The sequence below is a fragment of the Rhinatrema bivittatum genome, chromosome 3 (genome assembly GCF_901001135.1).
Source record: "Rhinatrema bivittatum chromosome 3, aRhiBiv1.1, whole genome shotgun sequence".
Classification (NCBI taxonomy): Eukaryota; Metazoa; Chordata; class Amphibia; order Gymnophiona; family Rhinatrematidae; genus Rhinatrema; species Rhinatrema bivittatum.
This window is the reverse complement of record NC_042617.1, coordinates 252354509-252373480: the sequence shown is the minus strand read 5'-3', so window position 1 is coordinate 252373480 and position 18972 is coordinate 252354509. Positions and strand designations below refer to the sequence as shown.

Below are 18972 nucleotides of genomic sequence, written 5' to 3'. Positions count from 1 at the left end.
GATTGATACAAATGCCTACATGCTAGTAAAATATCTCACCTCAGTCACACACCCAAAACTGACCTTCACCCCAAATTATAAATATGGAGAAAATTGAAAACCAAAACAGCCACTCTGCATGCAGTGCAAACCTGGAGAAATGGAAAGAGAAATATAACACCTAACATACAGGTCAATCCAGTAAAGTGCGGCCGCGTTTACCCCGCTCCTAACCTGCTTTCTACTTACTTTCCGGCCGTGTTAGCCCTTCCTGCGATCCACAATCCCCTTTAACCTACTCTTACCGCGTCCTTAAATCCCCGGATAACCCCTTCCGCACGCGGCATATATATTACATGTAAACGATCGAATTAGTTATTCCCTACCATCCAGTAACGCGCGCCCCCGACTATCGCTTTTTTACCCTGCCGTTTTGGCACGCGTTTAACCTGCTAACTTACCGCCTACCCTTACCCCTGCGTTAGAGGCAGGGGTAAGGGTAGGCGGCAAACTTTCCCCCAGCCCCCGCTCACCTGCCCTGGCCGCGTCCATGGGTGCTGGTCTCCGGGGCAGCCCCAGTCCTCTCTCCTCCTCCCAAAGCAACGAAAGCGGAAAAAAATCGAAAAAGCGAGAAAAAAAAAAGCGAAAAAAAAAAAAGTTGCAAGAGAGAGAGGGGAGAGAGGATGGGCAATCCTACGCTCAGGATTGCCAGTCCTCTCTCCCCTCCTCCCAAAGCAAGGCGCGAAAAGCAGCCTTGCTCCGGGAGGAGGGGGAGAGAGGACTGGCAGTGTAAAGCGACGAAGCGACTTACTTTTTTTGCAGCCCCCCTCCGGAGACGGATATCGACGAAGACGACCGCGGCTCCCCTGCCTCCAGCTGCCCGCGAAGATAGACTCATCGCACTGGCGAAAGCGGGCCCTGTGCGTGCAATTGGGCTGCTCAAGATGTGATGTCACGAAGTTTGGCGTCATGGCATGTGACATCACGTCTTGAGCGGCCCAATTGCACGCACAGGGGCCGCTTTCGCCCGTGCGATGCGTCTATCTTCGCGGGCAGCTGGAGGCAGGGGAGGGGAGCCGCGGTCCCTCGTCGCCGATGTCCGTCTCCGGAGGGGGGCTGCAAAAAAAGTAAGTCGCTTTGTTGCTTTACACTGCCAGTCCTCTCTCCCCTCCTCCCGGAGCAAGGCTGCTTTTCGCGCCTTGCTTCGGGAGGAGGGGAGAGGGGACTAGCAATCCCGAGCGTAGGATTGCCCGTCCTCTCTCTTGCTTTTTTTTTTTTCGCTTTTTTGCTTTTTTTTTTTCCGATTTTTTCCGCTTTCGTTGCTTGCTTCGGGAGGAGGGGAGAGAGGGCTGACAATCCCGAGCGGAGAACTGTCCACTTCCTGGTACCTGTCATTTCAAATGTCATTTGAAATGACAGATACCAGCGTGTCCGTGAAGCGTTAGGCCCGCGCACCCAGGTTACTGTATAGGCGCTGTATAGCGCTCTATACAGTAAAATGGGTTGCGCGGGCCTAACGCTTCACGGACGCTTCTTGGACGCAGCTTGCATTTGCAAGCTATTTACATACAGGATAGAGCGGTAGGTGAGCTGGACTGTGCGTGCGGCAACCGCGGGTGCGCCGGACACTAAAGCAGCTCTTCCTACCACTCGTTACTAGATTGACCTGATAGTCCCAGGATCTGCAATAATGCACACAAACTAACCCACACAAAATTATACCTGTATTATGGAACAGACTTAAACAGTAACAACCCTAGTTATGAAAAGGCAACACTGCAAATATTAAACCAAGCCCTAAACACCAATACACTTCCTATTAGGAAACAGAACAAGCCAAGCTGCTATAGATCCCCACACAGATATAATTGTAAAACTATACTAATAAATGTTACAAAACAGCTGATGAACAGAATAAGTCTACCAATTAAAAACTCATAAAAATTATTTAAAATTGTCCAAATATCAATAAAATATTTCAAAACAGCAAACATCGGCATAATACCCAATAATTAAAATAGCAGTCAATCAAGAAAAATAAACTTAAAAAGCCACCTTTACTTAAACTCTCCAGCAACTCTCCTACTCCTTTCCCTTGCAGGACAATAGCACTCACCAGAAGCAGCAGTAGCTGCTGAAGCTCTGTCCTCACAGTCCTTGGGGCCACAACCAGTCACTCACACACAGTCTCTGTCTCACACAGACCAGTAACCTCCCTAACCAGTCTCTCTTCCACACACACATACACACACACACCAGCCACCACCCTGGCTGTCTGTCACACACAGACACCAGTCGCCTCACTGACCAGTCTCTGTCTCTCTCACAGACACCAGACGCCTCCCTGACCAGTCTCTGGCTCTCACACACAGACACCAGTCACCTCCCTGACCAGTCTCTGGCTCTCACACACAGACACCAGTCGCCTCCCTGACCAGTCACCTCCCTGACCAGTCTGTCTCTCTCTCTCTCACACAGAAACACATCACCTCCGAACAGTCTCTCTCAATCACACACATGCTCTCTCACTTACATACAAGCTCTCAATCATACACACATGCTCTTGCTCCCATTCTACTACTCACGCACCTAGGCACCCATTCTACCCCCTACCACACACAAAAAGCTGCCACTCACGCACCCATACACAAGCTCTCACTCATGCACCCAGGCACCCATTTTACCCCAGGCACACAAAGCAGCCACTCACACACACACACACATAAGCTCTCGTGGAGCTTCTTCTCATTGTTTGGCCCAATAAGCCTGGCCTCCATTCTTCAGCTGCCTCTGGCAGTGGCATGCAGAGTCTCTTCGCTCTTCAGCCACCTCCAGCATCGGCATTCCCCTACCAACTGCATCGGCCAGTCCGGCCCTGGGGAGAAGGGAAGCACAAGTGGGGCAGTGGGACAGTGGAAGCCCCGACACACCTGCCGGTGCTTGGCATCATACTGGTTGAGAATCGCTGGTCTACAGAATTGTACACAGTACATCTCCTTTATCTTGCTGTTTTTCTTTCTATACATCCAAGCATCCTTCTGGCTTCTGCCATTATCTTGTCCATCAGCTTGGCCACCTTAAGATCAAATATGATCACGCCCAGATTTTGTTTTGTTCACAGAACTTTACCCCCTGTATCGTACTGCCCCTCTGAGTTTTTGCTACCCAAATGAATATATCTGCAATTTTTGGCATTAATTCTTAACTTGCCAAACTCTAGACCAGTGGTCCCCAACCCTGTCCTGGGGGCCCATCAGCCAGTCGTGTTTTCAGAATATCCACAATGAATATGCATGAGAGAAAATTTGCACGTTATGGAGGCAGTACATGCAAATTTTCTCTCATGCATATTCATTGTGGATATCCTGAAAACACAACTGGCTGGTGGGCCCCCAGGACAGGGTTGGGGACCACTGCTCTAGACCAGTCCACAAAAAAACTATAAACTCTTCTACTAGCCCTTCTGCAATGTTGCTTATAAAAATGCTGAACATAACTGGAGCAAGAACTGATCCCTGCAGCACCCCACTAGTAACCACACTTTCCTCAGCATGAACGCCTTTTAATAATAATATCCTTTATTATTTCTCACTCAGTTTCTGACCCAGTCACTTTAGGGTCCATACCAAGGGCGCTCAGTTTCATATAGGCAACTTATAAACAAACTATGTCAAAGGCCTTACTGAAATCCAAGTGCACTACATCTAGAGCTCTCCCCAAACCCACTCTCTAGTCACCCAGTCAAAGAAATTGATTAAAATTTGTCTGACAAAACCTACCTCTGGTAAAACTTTACTGCCTCAGATCCTGTAATCCACCAATTCCAGAAACAGTACTATCCTTTGTTTAGTAGCAATTCCGTTAACCTACTAACCACCATGATCAGACTAACCAGCCTGTAGTTCCCAGCCTCCTCTTTACATACACTTTTGTTAAGAGGAGCCACATCTGCTTATCTCCTGTCCTTTTAAACCACTCCTGGCTCTAAGATTAATTTGATCTTTTTTTTAGGCCAGGATCAATAGATTTGATTAGTAACAACAGCAATTAGCATGTTTTCTTGTTATTGTCTGACTATTTAATGGTTCACTTTATAACAGTAACCAATACAACTGTCATGCCTAACCACAGAAAGTTAAATTAGTACAGGTTATTTTCATGTTGTCTTAACACATTTCTTTACTGAGTGAAAGCTGTAATGCTACCCTAACTTTACATTTGGTTTTATTTTGATTGCAACCCATCTTGAAACTAATGCTGTAACTATAGCTCAGTTTAACTGATTGTAATCTGCCTTGAGACCATCTTGGGAAAAAAGCAGAATATCAATTATCTATAAATAAACTGCTGGGCTAAAAGCAATAAGATGTTTGGTTGTCTCATTACCAGTTTCCCATATAGTTTTTAGTAATGTAACCTTACACGATTTGTTTTGTTTTTATTTTAGTTTAAATGTTTTATTAGATGGCAGGAAGTAAACTGAGTTGTGATGTACAAAGAAAAAGTGTAGCACGTTGATAGCGTCAATATTAGAACTGCATATATTTAAATAGTTACATATTTAGGATCTTCATCTGACTATATTAAGGAGATGGTGCCTTGAAACAAAGTATACCTACTGTATTCGTATTGGTGCAACAAAAGCGTGGCTGCAGTTTTCTGGAAGCAATGATAGTTTTAAGGATAGCACTTCTATAGAAATTACCTTCATTATATATTTTGTTTATCGTTGTGAGACAATAAGTGCGAAAAACGTGAAGTTTGGTCGCGTTGATTACTGTTACCTTAATCTTCGATCTGACGGATGCACGCTTGACGCCCAGGGCTGGAACCTGCGCCTCTGCCCCACTCCCCAGCTTGGTTTCCGCTGCCGTAGGCGCCGGGGTCTCACTCCTTTCCTGCTCTCTCCGGCAGGGGGCGCTGCTGCAGCTGCTCAGACTGCTGCTGCTGCTGCTTTCCAGGTTCAGTATTTCACCTGCAGGGTCACCACCGCTGCAACTTTCTTCATGCTCATACTTCCAAACACAGTGTATATTCACTGATGGGGGGGGGGGGCGATCAGACAAAGGGAGAAAAAAAGTAACACAAAATATCACCATCAGGTACTGGAGGCAGGCAGCCGCCTTGCTATTTTCTACAAAGTCAAAAGCAAGAGACGGGAGAAACCCATCTGGCAAGCAGTGCGAGCTTACAGCTGCGGACAGCGGGAGGCGGCAGGTGAGTCGGGTTCGGGCTGGTGTTTGAACGCAGGGCGTTGCCGGTATGAGAGGGGTGTGGGCAGCAGGGCCGGGCAGAGTTGGCCTTGTTTAACAGTTTGTGCTGGAAGGTGGAGGACGGGGACAGTGCATAAAGCTGGGGGATTCCCGTTAGGTTGAGGTTGGCGGGGGGGAGGGAAAGCGCTTAGGCGATCCGGTTGGATCTTCAGGAGAAAGACGCGCTCTTTTGACTCAGCTATGTTAATCATGACTTTCGCACAGCCCTGAGTCCGCGATCACTTAAATTCTCGGCCGCTCGAGTTATAAGACGAGTCAGTGTAAATGTTAGGGTTCTGGTGAGCCCAATCGTCGTAGGTTCCTCCTCAGGAGCGACTTCTTTGGCTCCCCCACCCGCGCCTCTGCCCGGAATAAAGGGCGAGCCCGAGCCGCTTTTTCTTTCTCTTTGCGCTCGCGCGGACGACGATGTGAGCTTTCGGCTCCGTGCAAGACCAGGTCAAGCGGTTTTGGGCAAATCGAGAAGGAAACGGCTTGAATGTGCTCGAGGGCGGCGGCACCTCCGAGAGCAAACGGGAGAAGTTCTAAGCGAGTCAGCCCGACCCTCTCCTAGGATTGACTTTTTTTTTTTTTTTTTTTTAATTTCTTGTCGATTATTTCTCTTTATGTGCAGGCTCCCCCCCCCCCCGTTCCTTACCTGGGATGTAAGCGTCAGCTCTCTTGTCGTCCGGGAGCTCAGCCCAGGTCCGGGCGGCGGGCAGAGGGGGGGTCTTCCTCTTCACCAGGAAAGCTCTGGGCATGGTGGGGGGGTGGAGGGGGGAGCTCCACTCTGCTTACCTTGCGCGTTCTTCCCTCTACTTTGGGGGGGGGGAAACGTTTTTTGTTTTCTCTTTTCCCCCCCAAACCCCCACGACTACCACCACCACCCGTGATTTCAGCTCCCCTCTCGCTCGGGGGCAAAGTTGAAAGTTCCGTTTGTTGGGGGGGGTTGGCAGCTCGATGGTGGGATAATGGCAGAGCAGGAGATCGTGCATCCCCCTCCTTCCCCCCGGGAGCGGCAGGAAGGTCGCCAGCCCCCCGTGGGATTTCTTTATGAGGCGGAGAGCCCCCGCTTGCACACGCACACACTCGCGCACAAAAAGAGTTTCATAAGGTGGAATAGAAGAGGCACCAGGAAATTTGGGAGTGAGCATGCGTGCTGCAAACATAACGGTGTCAACAAGCCTCCTTACCTGTCCGACCGGTTAGAGCAGCTCAGGGTTTGTTCCAACCCTTCCTTAGGCATGAATGTTTGCGAAAGAATTTCAGGGCTGAGACGAGCAAGAAAACGCTCGGCTGCGTGCACCCCCTTCCCTCCCCCCCGCAAAAGGCAAGAGTCCCCTGTCTGCCTCACGAGAAGCACCGAGCCGCTGGAGGCTTATTCGCCCCATTTAGGGAGCCGGATATGTAGGCGCATAAATAACTTTCGGATTCTCGATCGAGAGAAAGATGTTAGCATATATAGTAAATACGTTTGTAACTTCGATATAGTCACTGACACCTGCATATGTGAGTGTGCATAAAAGCTGCATGTATGTGCATAGACTCGGAGGCAGGTGCTGATATATATAATGTGTGTGTGTGTGTGTGTGTGTGTGTGTGTGTGGCTGACTTTACAGTGCGGTACATGCTGGAAAGCGAGGCTTAGTGGCTTCCTAGGTGTAGCTCTGTGGCTGCTCCACCCTCACGCTACAGGCGCTCTCGCTCTGGCGAGCAGCAGCAGCCTCCCTTCTTGCCTCTTACCCGGCTGGGGGGGGGAGGGGAGGTGCTGATCGCCCTCCCGAACCTGACACCTTCACCGGGGATTTGCGTGAAATCCGAGCTGCCTGCCAGGCAGGGCCGAGACACTCCTTGGAGGCGAGCAAACGGTTTTCCACCTTGATCGCGACCTCTGCCGAGGCAGTTGCTTAACGGATTTCTTTTCTTTTTCTGGCTCTGGCCAAAGGTTTGTTGTCTGGGTCATCGATAGTGTGGCTCTTTTTTTTTTTTTTTTTTAACAACTGAGCCATGGGAAAGGCTGTACAGTTAACCTCAGAAATACAAAAGGCTCTTGAGACACGTCAGTACTGAGGCACAAGAAGAACATTTTGACTACTCCAAGAAATTTGTAGAGAAATCTGAAGTAAATAGTACCATATTTTATATAAAAATAAATTGCTAAGTACATGTGCTAACTTGCAACTCCCTCCTCATATTTTTAAACACTGGAAGAGGAATGTTTTTGTTCATACTTGCAGAGAGAATAATATATCTGAGATGTGTACTGAAAACAAATGTTAGTTTTGGTTTGGTCATTTGCGTGTATGCACCCAAAATTCATTTTTATTTTTATTTTCATTTCAAAGGCAAACACATGTTCACTTATTGGTTCTGTTTCCTATTAAACGGGTCGATACAGTAAGGCCGCGTTAGAGTGCGGCAGTGCCGGGCGCACTCTCGTTTGCCCCACGCACTGTTCTGATCACATACCACTCGATACTGTATTCAAATTGCTTGCAAATGCAAGCCGCGTATGCAAAGCGTTAGGCGAAGCGTTAGGCCCGTGCAACCCATTTTACTGTATAGGCGCTTAATACAGCGCCTATACAGTATCCTGGGTGTGCTGGTACCTGTCATTTCAAATGACATTTGAAATGACAGGCACCAGGAAGTGGATCCCAACTTTAACCCAGGAAAACCTAAAAAACGAAAATCCCTTCCTCCCGAAGCGGCTCGACATGTGCCAACTTACCTTTTGTTGCTTTCCTCTGCCGCCCTTTCCAAATCTGTCCCGGGGACCCCACAGCCAGTCGGGTTTTCAGGATATCCACAATGATTATGCATGAGATCAAATTTGCATACACTGTCTCCACACTTTTTTTTTGTTGTTGTTATTCTGTCCTGATGTTTTTTGAAGAATTGTTTATTGTTTTGTATATGATGTAATTAAATTGTTCTATGTATGTTTTATTGTAAATTGCTTAGACCTATTCTGCGTTAAGTGATTAATAAACTTTTAATAAATGAAATGTATGCACATGTATCTCATGCATATTCATTGTAGATATCCTGAAAACCGGACTGGCTGGTGGGTCCCCAGGACAGGTTTGGGAAGCCCTGGTTTAAAGGATTTTTCCAGTTCTATACATGCAGCACAATCGGGCCGATTCAGTAAACTGCGCGGGAGAGCTGGTGCTCCGAGGGGCGAGCCCACTCTCCCAACGCAAATGAGGGCCCGTGCTAATAAGGAGGTGCTAGGGACACTAGCGCGTCCCTAGTGCCTCCTTATTGGCGGAAGCGGTGGCTGTGTGTGAGTTTGACAGCTGACGATTAATTTTACCAGCGTCGGTTATCGAACCCACTGACAGCCACGGGTTCGGAACACGGATGCCAGCAAAATTGAGCGTCCATCTTCCAACCCGCGAGCCGCAAGCAGATTTTTTTTTTTTTAAAGATTTTTTGTTTTTGGGGCCTCCGATTTAATATCGCTATGATATTAAGTCAGAGGGTGTACAGAAAAGCAGTTTTTTCTGCTTTTCTGTACACTTGCCCGGTGCCGGCCGAAATTAAAATGTGTGGCTTGGCAGCACACTTCACTTTCTGTATTGAGCATGACTAACTAATAGGCTCATCAACTTGCATTTGCATGTTGAGCGTGCTATTAGTTTCGGGGGGGGGGGGGGAGGGGGTTTGGCTGCGCGTTTTCCACGTGCTATTACACCTTACCGTATAAGGGGTAATAATAGCATGTCGAACACACGCTTCCAAATGGGGGCTAACGATGCGCTCTGCCTGAGCGCACCATACTGAATCAGTCTGATACTCTCTTCAAAATGAGTTGCAGTGGTGGCTGTCTTTCCTCACCTCTTTTGATCTGTTTCTTGAGGAGGGTTAAGAGCTTGCAGCATTTTTCTTGGAAGAATAGGGCAGAGGTTTGCCATCGTCCCTCTGCAGCCCACAGTACCTGGTCTTCCCTTATCCAGATATTAGCCAGGTCAGACCCTGCTTACTCTCAAAGATCTAACAAGTTCACTCTCCCAGGCCATTATTGCTGGTAGTGGATTATAGTATGACTGGAAACTGAATGTGCTAATGCTTATCTGTTTCCGTCTCAGCAAGAGTTAAGGTTATTATATTTCTCTGTCATCCGGAACAAGCTCAGCCAGTCCTGCTTTGGATATTGATGGCAATGATTTGCAGGTCTTGATTTTCAGCATAACTTCAATGAAGATGAACTAGATATATTTGCCTACATTTGTTTCAAGACATTTGTTTGCATATTTTGTTTGTATTGAAAACCGGACATGTTTTGGGGGCCATAAGGATTTGAATTGAGAAGCACTAATCTGTAAATTCTCAGGCTTGCTGTGCTTTTTATAGAGCTGCAGTTCCCAACTCTAGTTCTCAAGAACTGCTCCCCAGTAAACAAGTCTGATTTTCAGGATAACCAAAACTATCCGGCCGATACAGTACAGTGCGCTCCGATGGAGCGCATTGTTAACCTGCTCTTGGACGCACATTTTCCCTTACCCCTTATTCAGTAAGGGGCGGAAAACGTGTATACATCTGCTGTTAGATCAGATGCATACACGCACAGGTCATGAATATTAACTGTGGACATCCAGACTTGGAATTGGAATTGTGAGTCTCTAGTGGCAATGATACAAAGCCAGGGCTTGCTCAGCCTTTCCTGAAAATCCGGAGTTATCTGATAACTCTTTTTAACCACTTTGGAGTCAAAGTAGTGGTTTCCTTTTTGGGGAAAAATAATCCAGAATGCCTCAATTTGATGGAATCTGTCAGGTCCAGCTCTCCAGCAAGTTATCCACCCAATATGTGTAAAGGGTACTCAGGAGATAAATCTGGCTATGTGCATGGTGCACATATGTTATGAAAAGTGCATTAGTGCAGGAAAAATCTGCACTAACCATGATGCATATGTGCTAAACATAGTGCACGCCTCCTACGCATTCGGCATGGGGGTGAGTGGGTTTAGAGGGGTCATTTGGAGGGTCTGGGGGTTAAGCCTTCGGACTTGGCTTGCCCCCATTTTTAAATCACTAGTGTGTTGAATGAATCTATTCTCTGGCAGTTTACGACAGCTCCAGATTGGAGCCAAATTTCATGCATGTGAAATTTCACTTAGTACATAACATGCTAAAGATGAATGCAGTCAGTAGCATGCTGTTTAAATATTTAGCTTTTGTGACCATGTTAAAGCATTTACATGTGTGTTCAGTAATGTGCGTTCTGCCTCATGTCAGGGGCTTAGTACAAAGTGTCACATATGATGTGCTTTTATTTATTTATTTATTTAAAGAATTTATATACCGGGGTTCCTGTATAGTATACATATCACCCCGGTTTACAAGGAACCAAAACTATCGCTAAGGAACCGTAACTATCGCTTCATTTAGCGGTTTACATTGAACATTTAGCGGTTTACATTGAACATAGTTAATTTGAGAAAACATAATAAAACATAAATAAACATAAATAAACATAAAATAGTTAATTTGAGAAAAGGTATATAATATGGTTAACCAGTTAATAACTAAAAGGCAGGTTAATAAGTACATAAGTAAGTAAATAACATTGAACTTGATAGAATCTGGTAACAGGATAAAATATAGTGTTGCATATGCTTAAGTACAGTTTCGTGTTAATTTCTTCAGAGAGATATAAGCTGGGGAAGATACGGAGGATATGAAATGCCTTTTTTCTTGCTCATTAGTTCTATGGGAAAGCTTGTTCGAACAACCAAGTCTTAAGTTTCTTTTTAAATGTAGCGTGGCACGGTCCAGTAAAAGTAGATGACGATCTGCTTTAACAGAAAAACAAATGGAGTACAGAGACAGCTATAATGATTTCATATGATCCATATACATCATGACTCCAAGTTTTATAAAGAATTCAAATTTAAGACATTTTTAGATTCTTTTCTATAAAGAACTTTAATTAGCTCATCCCCCATTCACCCCCTATCCCTTTATTATGAAACTTGATCACTACTGAACTTCATTTCGAGAATAAATACCTGGCTTTTAAAAATAAATAAATATCTGTAAGTAGGGAGATCACGTGATGCGGTGAGCCGGGGAAGACATGAGTCCCTAGGCTCAGGTTGTGTTTCCCCCCCCCCCCCCTAAATCTGACACCATCTCGCTGGGGAATGGCTGTAATCAGTGTTTGGGGGTTTTTTTTCGCCTTGGTTGAGGTCTCAAATAATTTATGGATAGGTTTGTTACTAAATTTCCAAGGGTCATGTCAACACACCTCACGAGGAAGGAAAGGAAAAAGCCGCATGTATCTGAGGTAAAGATGGCCACTGTAAAGGACTCAGCTCCTACTGTTGCTCTTAATGACGCTGGCGTATCCAATCTTACAGTGCCTGTAGTGACTGCACTGAATACCAAATTTGAGGAGCTATCGCCACAAATGGTTGAAGTGAAATCGTCGATATTGGACTTTCACGCCAGTCTTGACATGGAGGGCTGGGTGGGAGTAATGGAGGATGATACCTTAGCGCTGACTGCTTCCCTGTTTATTGTATCTTTCTCTTAGTTTGATGTAAACCGATATGATGTAACCACGAATGTCAGTATAAAAAAAGCTGTTAAATTAAATAAATAAATAAATAAATAAATAAATAAAATAAAATAAAATAAAATAAAATAAAATCGTCAAGCCCAAACAATTGGTGGGAACACAAGACTTTGAAGATCTTGAAAACAGATCCAGGAGATCTCACCTCCGTTTTCTTAGCATCCAGTCAGATTAATCCAGAACAAGTGGGCTTATGCTCCCCTGCCAGCAGATGGAGCAAACTGAAATCACAGTATATAACCCCCTCTAGTGACATCAGCCTGCCAGTTTCCAGCAGATGGTGGAGGTGCATCTCCCCACTGGGGATTGCTTGATTTTGGAAAAAGAAGAATTAAGGAGAAAAAATTAATTTGCCCCACTCTCCTGCGGTGATACCATAAGATCCCTCCCCTAGTTGAGAATTCCTGAGATGATTTCTGTGGTCCCTCAGAGGTGTGCCTTGGTCCGGTGGTTGGTTTTTGGTTTTTCAGTCAGCATGGACTTAGCTGCTTGAGCAGCTGAAAGGCAGTGGGTGCAGGAAGCCGAGCATGGCGGTGACAACAAATGCCCTCTCTCCCCCGCAGCCGGAGACCATCTCTGTACTTAGCTAGGTAAGGCTGAGTTCTGGTAAGTGGAAAAAAAGACAGTGAAGGAGGATTCTGTAGGGCTTCCTTCCTCCCGGTCTCTGTGCTCGGTGCGCCGTTCCGACGTTTGTCCCGCTCCATGGGAGGTTGAGGGACGTGGGCAGCCTGCCGGGTTGAGCAGCTTCATTTGGCTTGAACCCACTCTGAGGCTTCTTAGTTGCGCGCCGCGAGGTAAGCCTCTAGAGCTTTTCACGTGCTTCTTAGGCTGCCCTCTGTAGGATTGTTGGTTTGGGGGGGGTGTCTAGCTGTGCATCCAGTTTTCAGGAAGCCTAGTCAGGCTTTCTTGCCCTTTGAGTGGTGCTTAGTCTGTGGATGCCTAGGTATTGGGAGTCTAGCATTAGGTCAGGATGCCCAAGTTTGGACACCTAGAATTTTTGGACGTCTGAAAAAAAATAAAACCAGCTAATGCATGCCACTCATAAGAAAAGAACATAAGAAATTGCCATACTGGGTCAGACCAAGGGTCTATCAAGCCCAGCATCCTGTTTCCAGCTATGGCCAGTTCAGGCTACAAGTTCTTGATAAGTACCCAAATACTAAGTAGATTCCATGCTACTGATGCTGATAATAGCAGTGGCTATTCCCTAGGTCAGCTTGAATAATAGCAGTTAATGGACTTCTCCTCCAAGAACTTATCCAAACATTTTTTAATCCCAGCTACACTAACACCAGTAACCACATCCTCTGGCAGCAAATTCCAGAGCTTAATTGTACGTTGAGTAAAAAAGATTTTTCTCTGATTAGTTTTAAATGTGCTACTTGCTAACTTCATGGAGTGCCCCCTAGTCCTTCTATTATCCGAAAGTAAACAACTGATTCACATTTACCTGTTCTAGACCTCTCATGATTTTAAACACCTCTATCATATCCTCCTTCAGTCGTTCCTTCTCCAAACTGAACAGCCCTAACCTCTTTACCTTTTCCTCATAGGGGAGCTGTTCCATCCCCTTTATCATTTTGATTGCCCTTCACTGCAACTGTATCTTTTTTGAGATGTGGCAACCATGGAGCGATACAGAGGCATTATAACAATTTCTGTTTTATTCACCATTCCATTCCTAATAATTCCTAAAATTCTGTTTGTTTTTTTGACTGCTGCAGCATATTGAGCCGACGATTTCAATGTATTATCCACTATGACATCTAGATCTTTTTCTTGTATGGTAGCTCCTAACATGGAACCTAACATTGTGTAACTACAGCAAGGGTTATTTTTCCCTATATGCATCACCTTGCACTTGTCCACATTACATTTCTTCTGCCATTTAGATGCCCAATCTTCCAGTCTTGCAAGGTCCTCCTGCAATTTAAAACAATCTGCTTGTGATTTAACTACTTTAATAATTTTGTATCCTCTGCAAATTTGATTATCTCACTCGTCATTTTCTTTTCTAGATCATTTATAAATATATTGAAAAGCACCGGTCCAAGTACAAATCCCTGAGGCACTCCACTGTTTACCCTTTTCCACTGAGAAAACTGACCATTTAATTCTACTCTGTGTCCAGTTTTTTAAACTAGTTTGTAATCCATGAAAGGACAATGACTCCTATCCCATGACTTTTTTTTTTTTTTTATTAAACAATTTTTTATTGAACATACGAAATAGACAACCATACCGCTAGGGGGGGGGGTTACACTTCGCCACCCCCAGCAGCAAATCTTTACAATATATTGAAACGTTCAAGTAATATCTCCTTTTCTCCCCCCACACCCCCCCTCCACCCATTGATTAGGCGATGGACAATTAAAGGGGGTCCATGGACATCTTATACATTCCGCCATCCCCATGTCCACCCCGATATTGCAATCTTCCATGACACCCTACCCCACCCACCCCCCCACCCTTCCCATGATACTGAAATGAATATCCGGTAATGTCACGAGTAGAGGATTCCATAAAACCCCATCAAGTCAGTGGTTAAGAATGAGGCTCCTGGAACGATGCGGTAAAGCCTGAATGTAGTCATGCCAGATCTGAAGAAACTTCCCACGCTGTTGTGGACAACCGGCTGACGCCATATGATCCATCTGCATCATACGATGTAAATGTATCCGCCATGTCCAAAAGGAAGGTCCCTCTGTCGCTTTCCATGCAAGCAATATACACTTTTTCCCCACCGCAAATGCTTTGCGGAGAAACCAGCGAGTCCCAAATCCCCTAATCAGTGGTCGAGGAACGCAATCAAAAAGAATTAGATAGGGAGAGAGAGACAAAGTGACATCCAGCAATGCATTCAAATATCCCACAATTCGCCCCCAGTAATGTTGAATCACCTGGCATGCCCAAAAAACATGTGTGAAAGTACCCGGCATACATCGACATCTAGGACACTGTGCATCAGGTATCAACCCGGCATAATGTGCAACCTGCGGGGTAATATAAGCCCTATACAGCAACTTCACCTGCATTTCTCGATAGTACATGTTTTTGGTGGTGCGGGTAAGCGCGCGCATGCTGGATCGGAAGACCCCCATGGGCACCTGAAAGACCCCATCCCGATTCCATCGACTCACTGCCGTTGAAAACATATCGTTGTTTAACCCCCGTAAGAGATTTTGGTAATAACGAGACAGCGGAGGCACATGAGAGCTACCTAACTGAAGGAAATTTTCAAGCGTTTGAAGGTGTGGAAGAGATTTGTGTATGTCTGGGATCGCTCTCCAGTAATGGCTAATCTGCAGATACCCAAATAGGTGGGTCCCTAATAACCCATAAAGTGATTGAAGATCAGGGAAGGAGTAAGGCTTTCCAGTAGGGTCAATCAGATGGCCCATTAACATGATCCCCTTAGTTTCCCAATGACGGAAGACCGAATTTTGAGAGCCCGGAGTGAAATCTGGATTTCCCCTTATAGGGGCTAGATAGGCACAGCAGGCCGAAATGCCCAGCTGTTTAGTCATCAGCTGCCAGGCGAGCCGTAGTGGCGCTATAAGCGGGTCTTGTCGGACCGAAATGGCCAACTCCCATTTAGGACACATAAGGACATAATGAGGATCCAGCGGAGCTAGTAACGTCTGGTCAGCCAGCAGAACTACCAAGTTAGAAGTCCCCAAAATCCATTCTCGTACTATTCGCAGACTCGCCGCCACCGAATATCGAAGCAAGTCCGGGACTCCCATTCCCCCAGACCCCCACTTGGACTTCAACCATCGCAACGAAATGCGCGCTTTTTTCCCCTTCCAAAGGAAAGTTCTCAAAAGGGTATCAAAACTCCCCAAATCTTTCCGCGTGAGCATAAAGGGAAAATTTTGTAAGACATATAACCATTTTGGCAAAATAATTAATTTAAATAAATTGATGCGCCCGCCCAACGAAAGTGGGAGGCCCCCCCACAAGGCCAGTTTGTCACGCGTCATAGCAAGTAAGTTAGGAACGTTTAGTGAGTAGATCGTGGTCGGGTCTGTGGAAATGAAAATCCCCAAATATTTAAAGGAACTCCCAGCTGCCTTCAGGGGGAAATGCCCCTGCCAGCTCTCAATCAGTGTGGGCGGGTATCCGAGTGCCTCTGATTTATTCCAATTGATACATAGGCCAGAAAATGTTCCGTACTCTCCAAACAGATCTAGAAGAGTGGGCAGGGAGCAGGCAGGAGAGGTGAGGAAGACCAAGACATCATCGGCAAAAGCCAAATATTTATAGATCTCTTTTTTCTGCTGGGAAGAAAACTGTATTCCCCTGATAGCGAGTGTTTCCTGCATTGCTAATAAGAGGGGCTCTAAGGTAAGCAGAAATAAAAGAGGGGATAGCGGACAGCCCTGCCGAGTACCGCGGTGTATGGAGAAATGAGCAGACAGCATTCCATTCACCGAAATCCGCGCCTGAGGGTCACTATAGAGTAAGTGGATAGCTTGCAAAAAAACCCCCGCAAACCCCATTTCCTGAAGAACTTGAAACAAAAACCCCCACTCGACCCTGTCAAAAGCCTTATCAGCGTCTAGGCTTACTACCAAAAAGGGAATGTTGGATCGGCGACATAAGGTCATTGCCGCAGTTATCCAGCGAATATTTGTCAGGGCATACCTACGCTTGACGAATCCCACCTGACCTGGTTTGACCAGATTGGGTAACAATGCCCCCAATCGATCGGCCAGTATTGTAGCCAGCAACTTGTTATCCACATTTAACAGAGAGATAGGCCGATAAGCCGTAGGGTCCAATGGGTCTTTCCCAGGTTTGGGGATTAGAGTCACGTGGGCCACATTACCATAAGGAGGGAATGCGCCCCGTTCCACCAACCTCGAGAACACCTCTGGAAGAAGACTAGTCAACGGTTGTACCAGGCATTTGTAAAATTCGGAACTAAAGCCATCGGGTCCCGGAGCCTTAAGTTTTTTGGCTTTTTGTATGGCTTTCCTAACTTCCTCCTGCGTAATAGGCTCATTGAGCCATCGCTGTTGCGCCACGGTGATCGAGGGAAGCGTTATTCGGGCGGAAAAATCCTCCCAGCGGTCCTGATTCCAGGTACCGGCTTGGTAGAAAGTGGCAAAATGATCTTGAAATGTGGCTAGGATGTCTGGAGTGTTATTAACTACGCGGCCCGTCTCAGATTTCAGAGCCGAAACATGGCGTGACCCTCCCACCGATTTTACCAGGGAAGCTAACATTTTCCCGGTCCGTTGTCCATATTGGTAAAGTCTAAAACGATAGTACTGGATGCTTTTTTTTGCCCTTTGATGCAACAAGGAATTGATCTCAGCCTGTAAGGAAACATACAAAGTGCGTTGTCGTGCAGAGGGGGTAGCTATTAACGCAGCCTTTGCCTTATGAAGCTGGGCATTAAGTTTTAAAAGTCGGCTGTCCACAGACTTCCTCCAATGCACAATATAAGAAATTATATCGCCCCTCAAAACAGTTTTTGCTGCGTTCCAAAACAAGACAGGGTCCCCCAGATGTTGTGCATTATTGGCTGCAAAGTCCCCCCACCGTTCCATCTCAAGGAACGGTGGGGGGACTTTGCAGCCAATAATGCACAACATAATGCACAACATAATGAAAAGCCATGTCCTCGGCCAAAAAATATGGGTATCTCCACTGTCGCTCCCTACGATCAATCGGGTTAGCCTGTAACACCAACCATATCGGAGCATGATCGGAGATTAAAACATCCCCGATCCCCGCAGAAAGGACCTGAGAAAAGTAGGATGTGCTCACAAAAAAATAATCTATGCGGGATTGGGTCGCATGTGCCCGCGCCACATGTGAGAATTCCTTATCAAATGGATGAAGCATTCTCCACGAGTCAACCAAATGGAGAGTAGTTTCCAATGCCAGTAAGTCTCTACTAGAGGTCCCAGAACAAGGTGTGGAGGAGATTCTATCCCAGAGTGGGTCTTTCAAGGCATTAAAATCCCCTCCCACCACCAGATGGCGATCTACATAGGGAAGCAGTGCCTGACGTAAGCGTCTATAAAAGCAGGCCTGCTGAGAGTTAGGGGCGTACACACAACAAAATACCAAGGGGGCGTGATAAAGCTCCGCCTCCACAATCAGATATCTCCCCTTAGGATCTTTTAACACATTAGAGACCTGAAAGGGAATATTCTTCCGCACCAGCAGCGCCACACCCCCAGATCGAGATGACGTTGATGCAAAATACACTTCACCCACCCACCCTTGCTTTAATTTAACATGTTCTTCGTCTGATAAATGAGTTTCTTGAAGCATGACTAAATCTGCAGAGTGTCGCCTCATGGCTTGTAATATCTTATATCGTTTCACAGGGGAATTTATACCACATACGTTCCAAGACAGTATTTTAGGCCCGGGATTAACCATTCTCCGGAAGAAAAAATCGAAGAAGGACATTACACTCTTGCTGTGTATAGAGAACTGGCCGTCCCAGCAGGACCAGTCCCCCCTTAGAATCGAACCACCCACTCGTGATCATAGAAAGAAGAAATCCCCGTTCCCTAAATTCTGTCCCCTCCCAACTACCATAATCCAGAAAGCCCCCAAGTCCCACCCAACCCCCCCCCTCCCAACACCCCTCCCCCTCCCTCCCATCCCATCCATTTCCCCCACCATACCTAGTCAAGCAAGAACCCCCCCCCAGTGGATCACGTTTGACGATAAACTCCCAACACCCCCCCCCCACCTACCGCTATTCCGCACCCCCCGCCCTCAGAAGCTGTTATCCCCGGTGGTTTGCTCCTTAACAGCGTAAAACAAGGGGCCTGCAGGTGTGGATGAAATCGGCACTCCAGGAGCTAAAAGAGAAAAAGAACCTTCCAACCTAACAGCCTCTCCCTGAAGTGCCAGAAAGAATAACACCCCCACGTTTAGGGAAAACCTTTTAACTAAGCAATATAAAGAAACCGGTACCCCACAAGGGGTCCACTCCCCCAAGACCACTAAGCATGCAAGCAGAGACTTGTAGCTCCAAAGGATCCGAGAACATGTCTCTCTTAACAAACAGCACCAGAAATGAACACTGCAATGGGAAGGCCTGTGCCCGGGTGTTGTCATGGGGTTCATGTTTGATGCCTCACCAGGCTCCCTTGCAAACTGTTCGCCACCAGACCAGACAGTCCCT

General features: G+C 46.4%; 1 protein-coding gene across 2 annotated transcripts in view; it reads right to left on the bottom strand.

Annotated features, from left to right (window-relative positions):
* Positions 1-6362, bottom strand: part of OVOL2 (ovo like zinc finger 2) — a 42026-nt gene extending 35664 nt beyond the window's left edge. The window contains exons 1-2 of one of the 2 annotated variants that reach the window (XM_029594470.1): positions 5887-6362; positions 4764-5017 (exon numbers count right to left, since the gene is read on the bottom strand). In XM_029594470.1, the coding sequence (XP_029450330.1) occupies positions 4764-5017; positions 5887-5989 (357 nt within the window). In that variant the 5' untranslated portion in view covers positions 5990-6362. Of the gene's footprint in view, positions 1-4763; positions 5018-5171; positions 5332-5886 lie in introns of those variants that run through there. The other variant, XM_029594471.1, reaches the window with a different exon arrangement.
* Positions 6363-18972: the final 12610 nt, after the last annotated feature.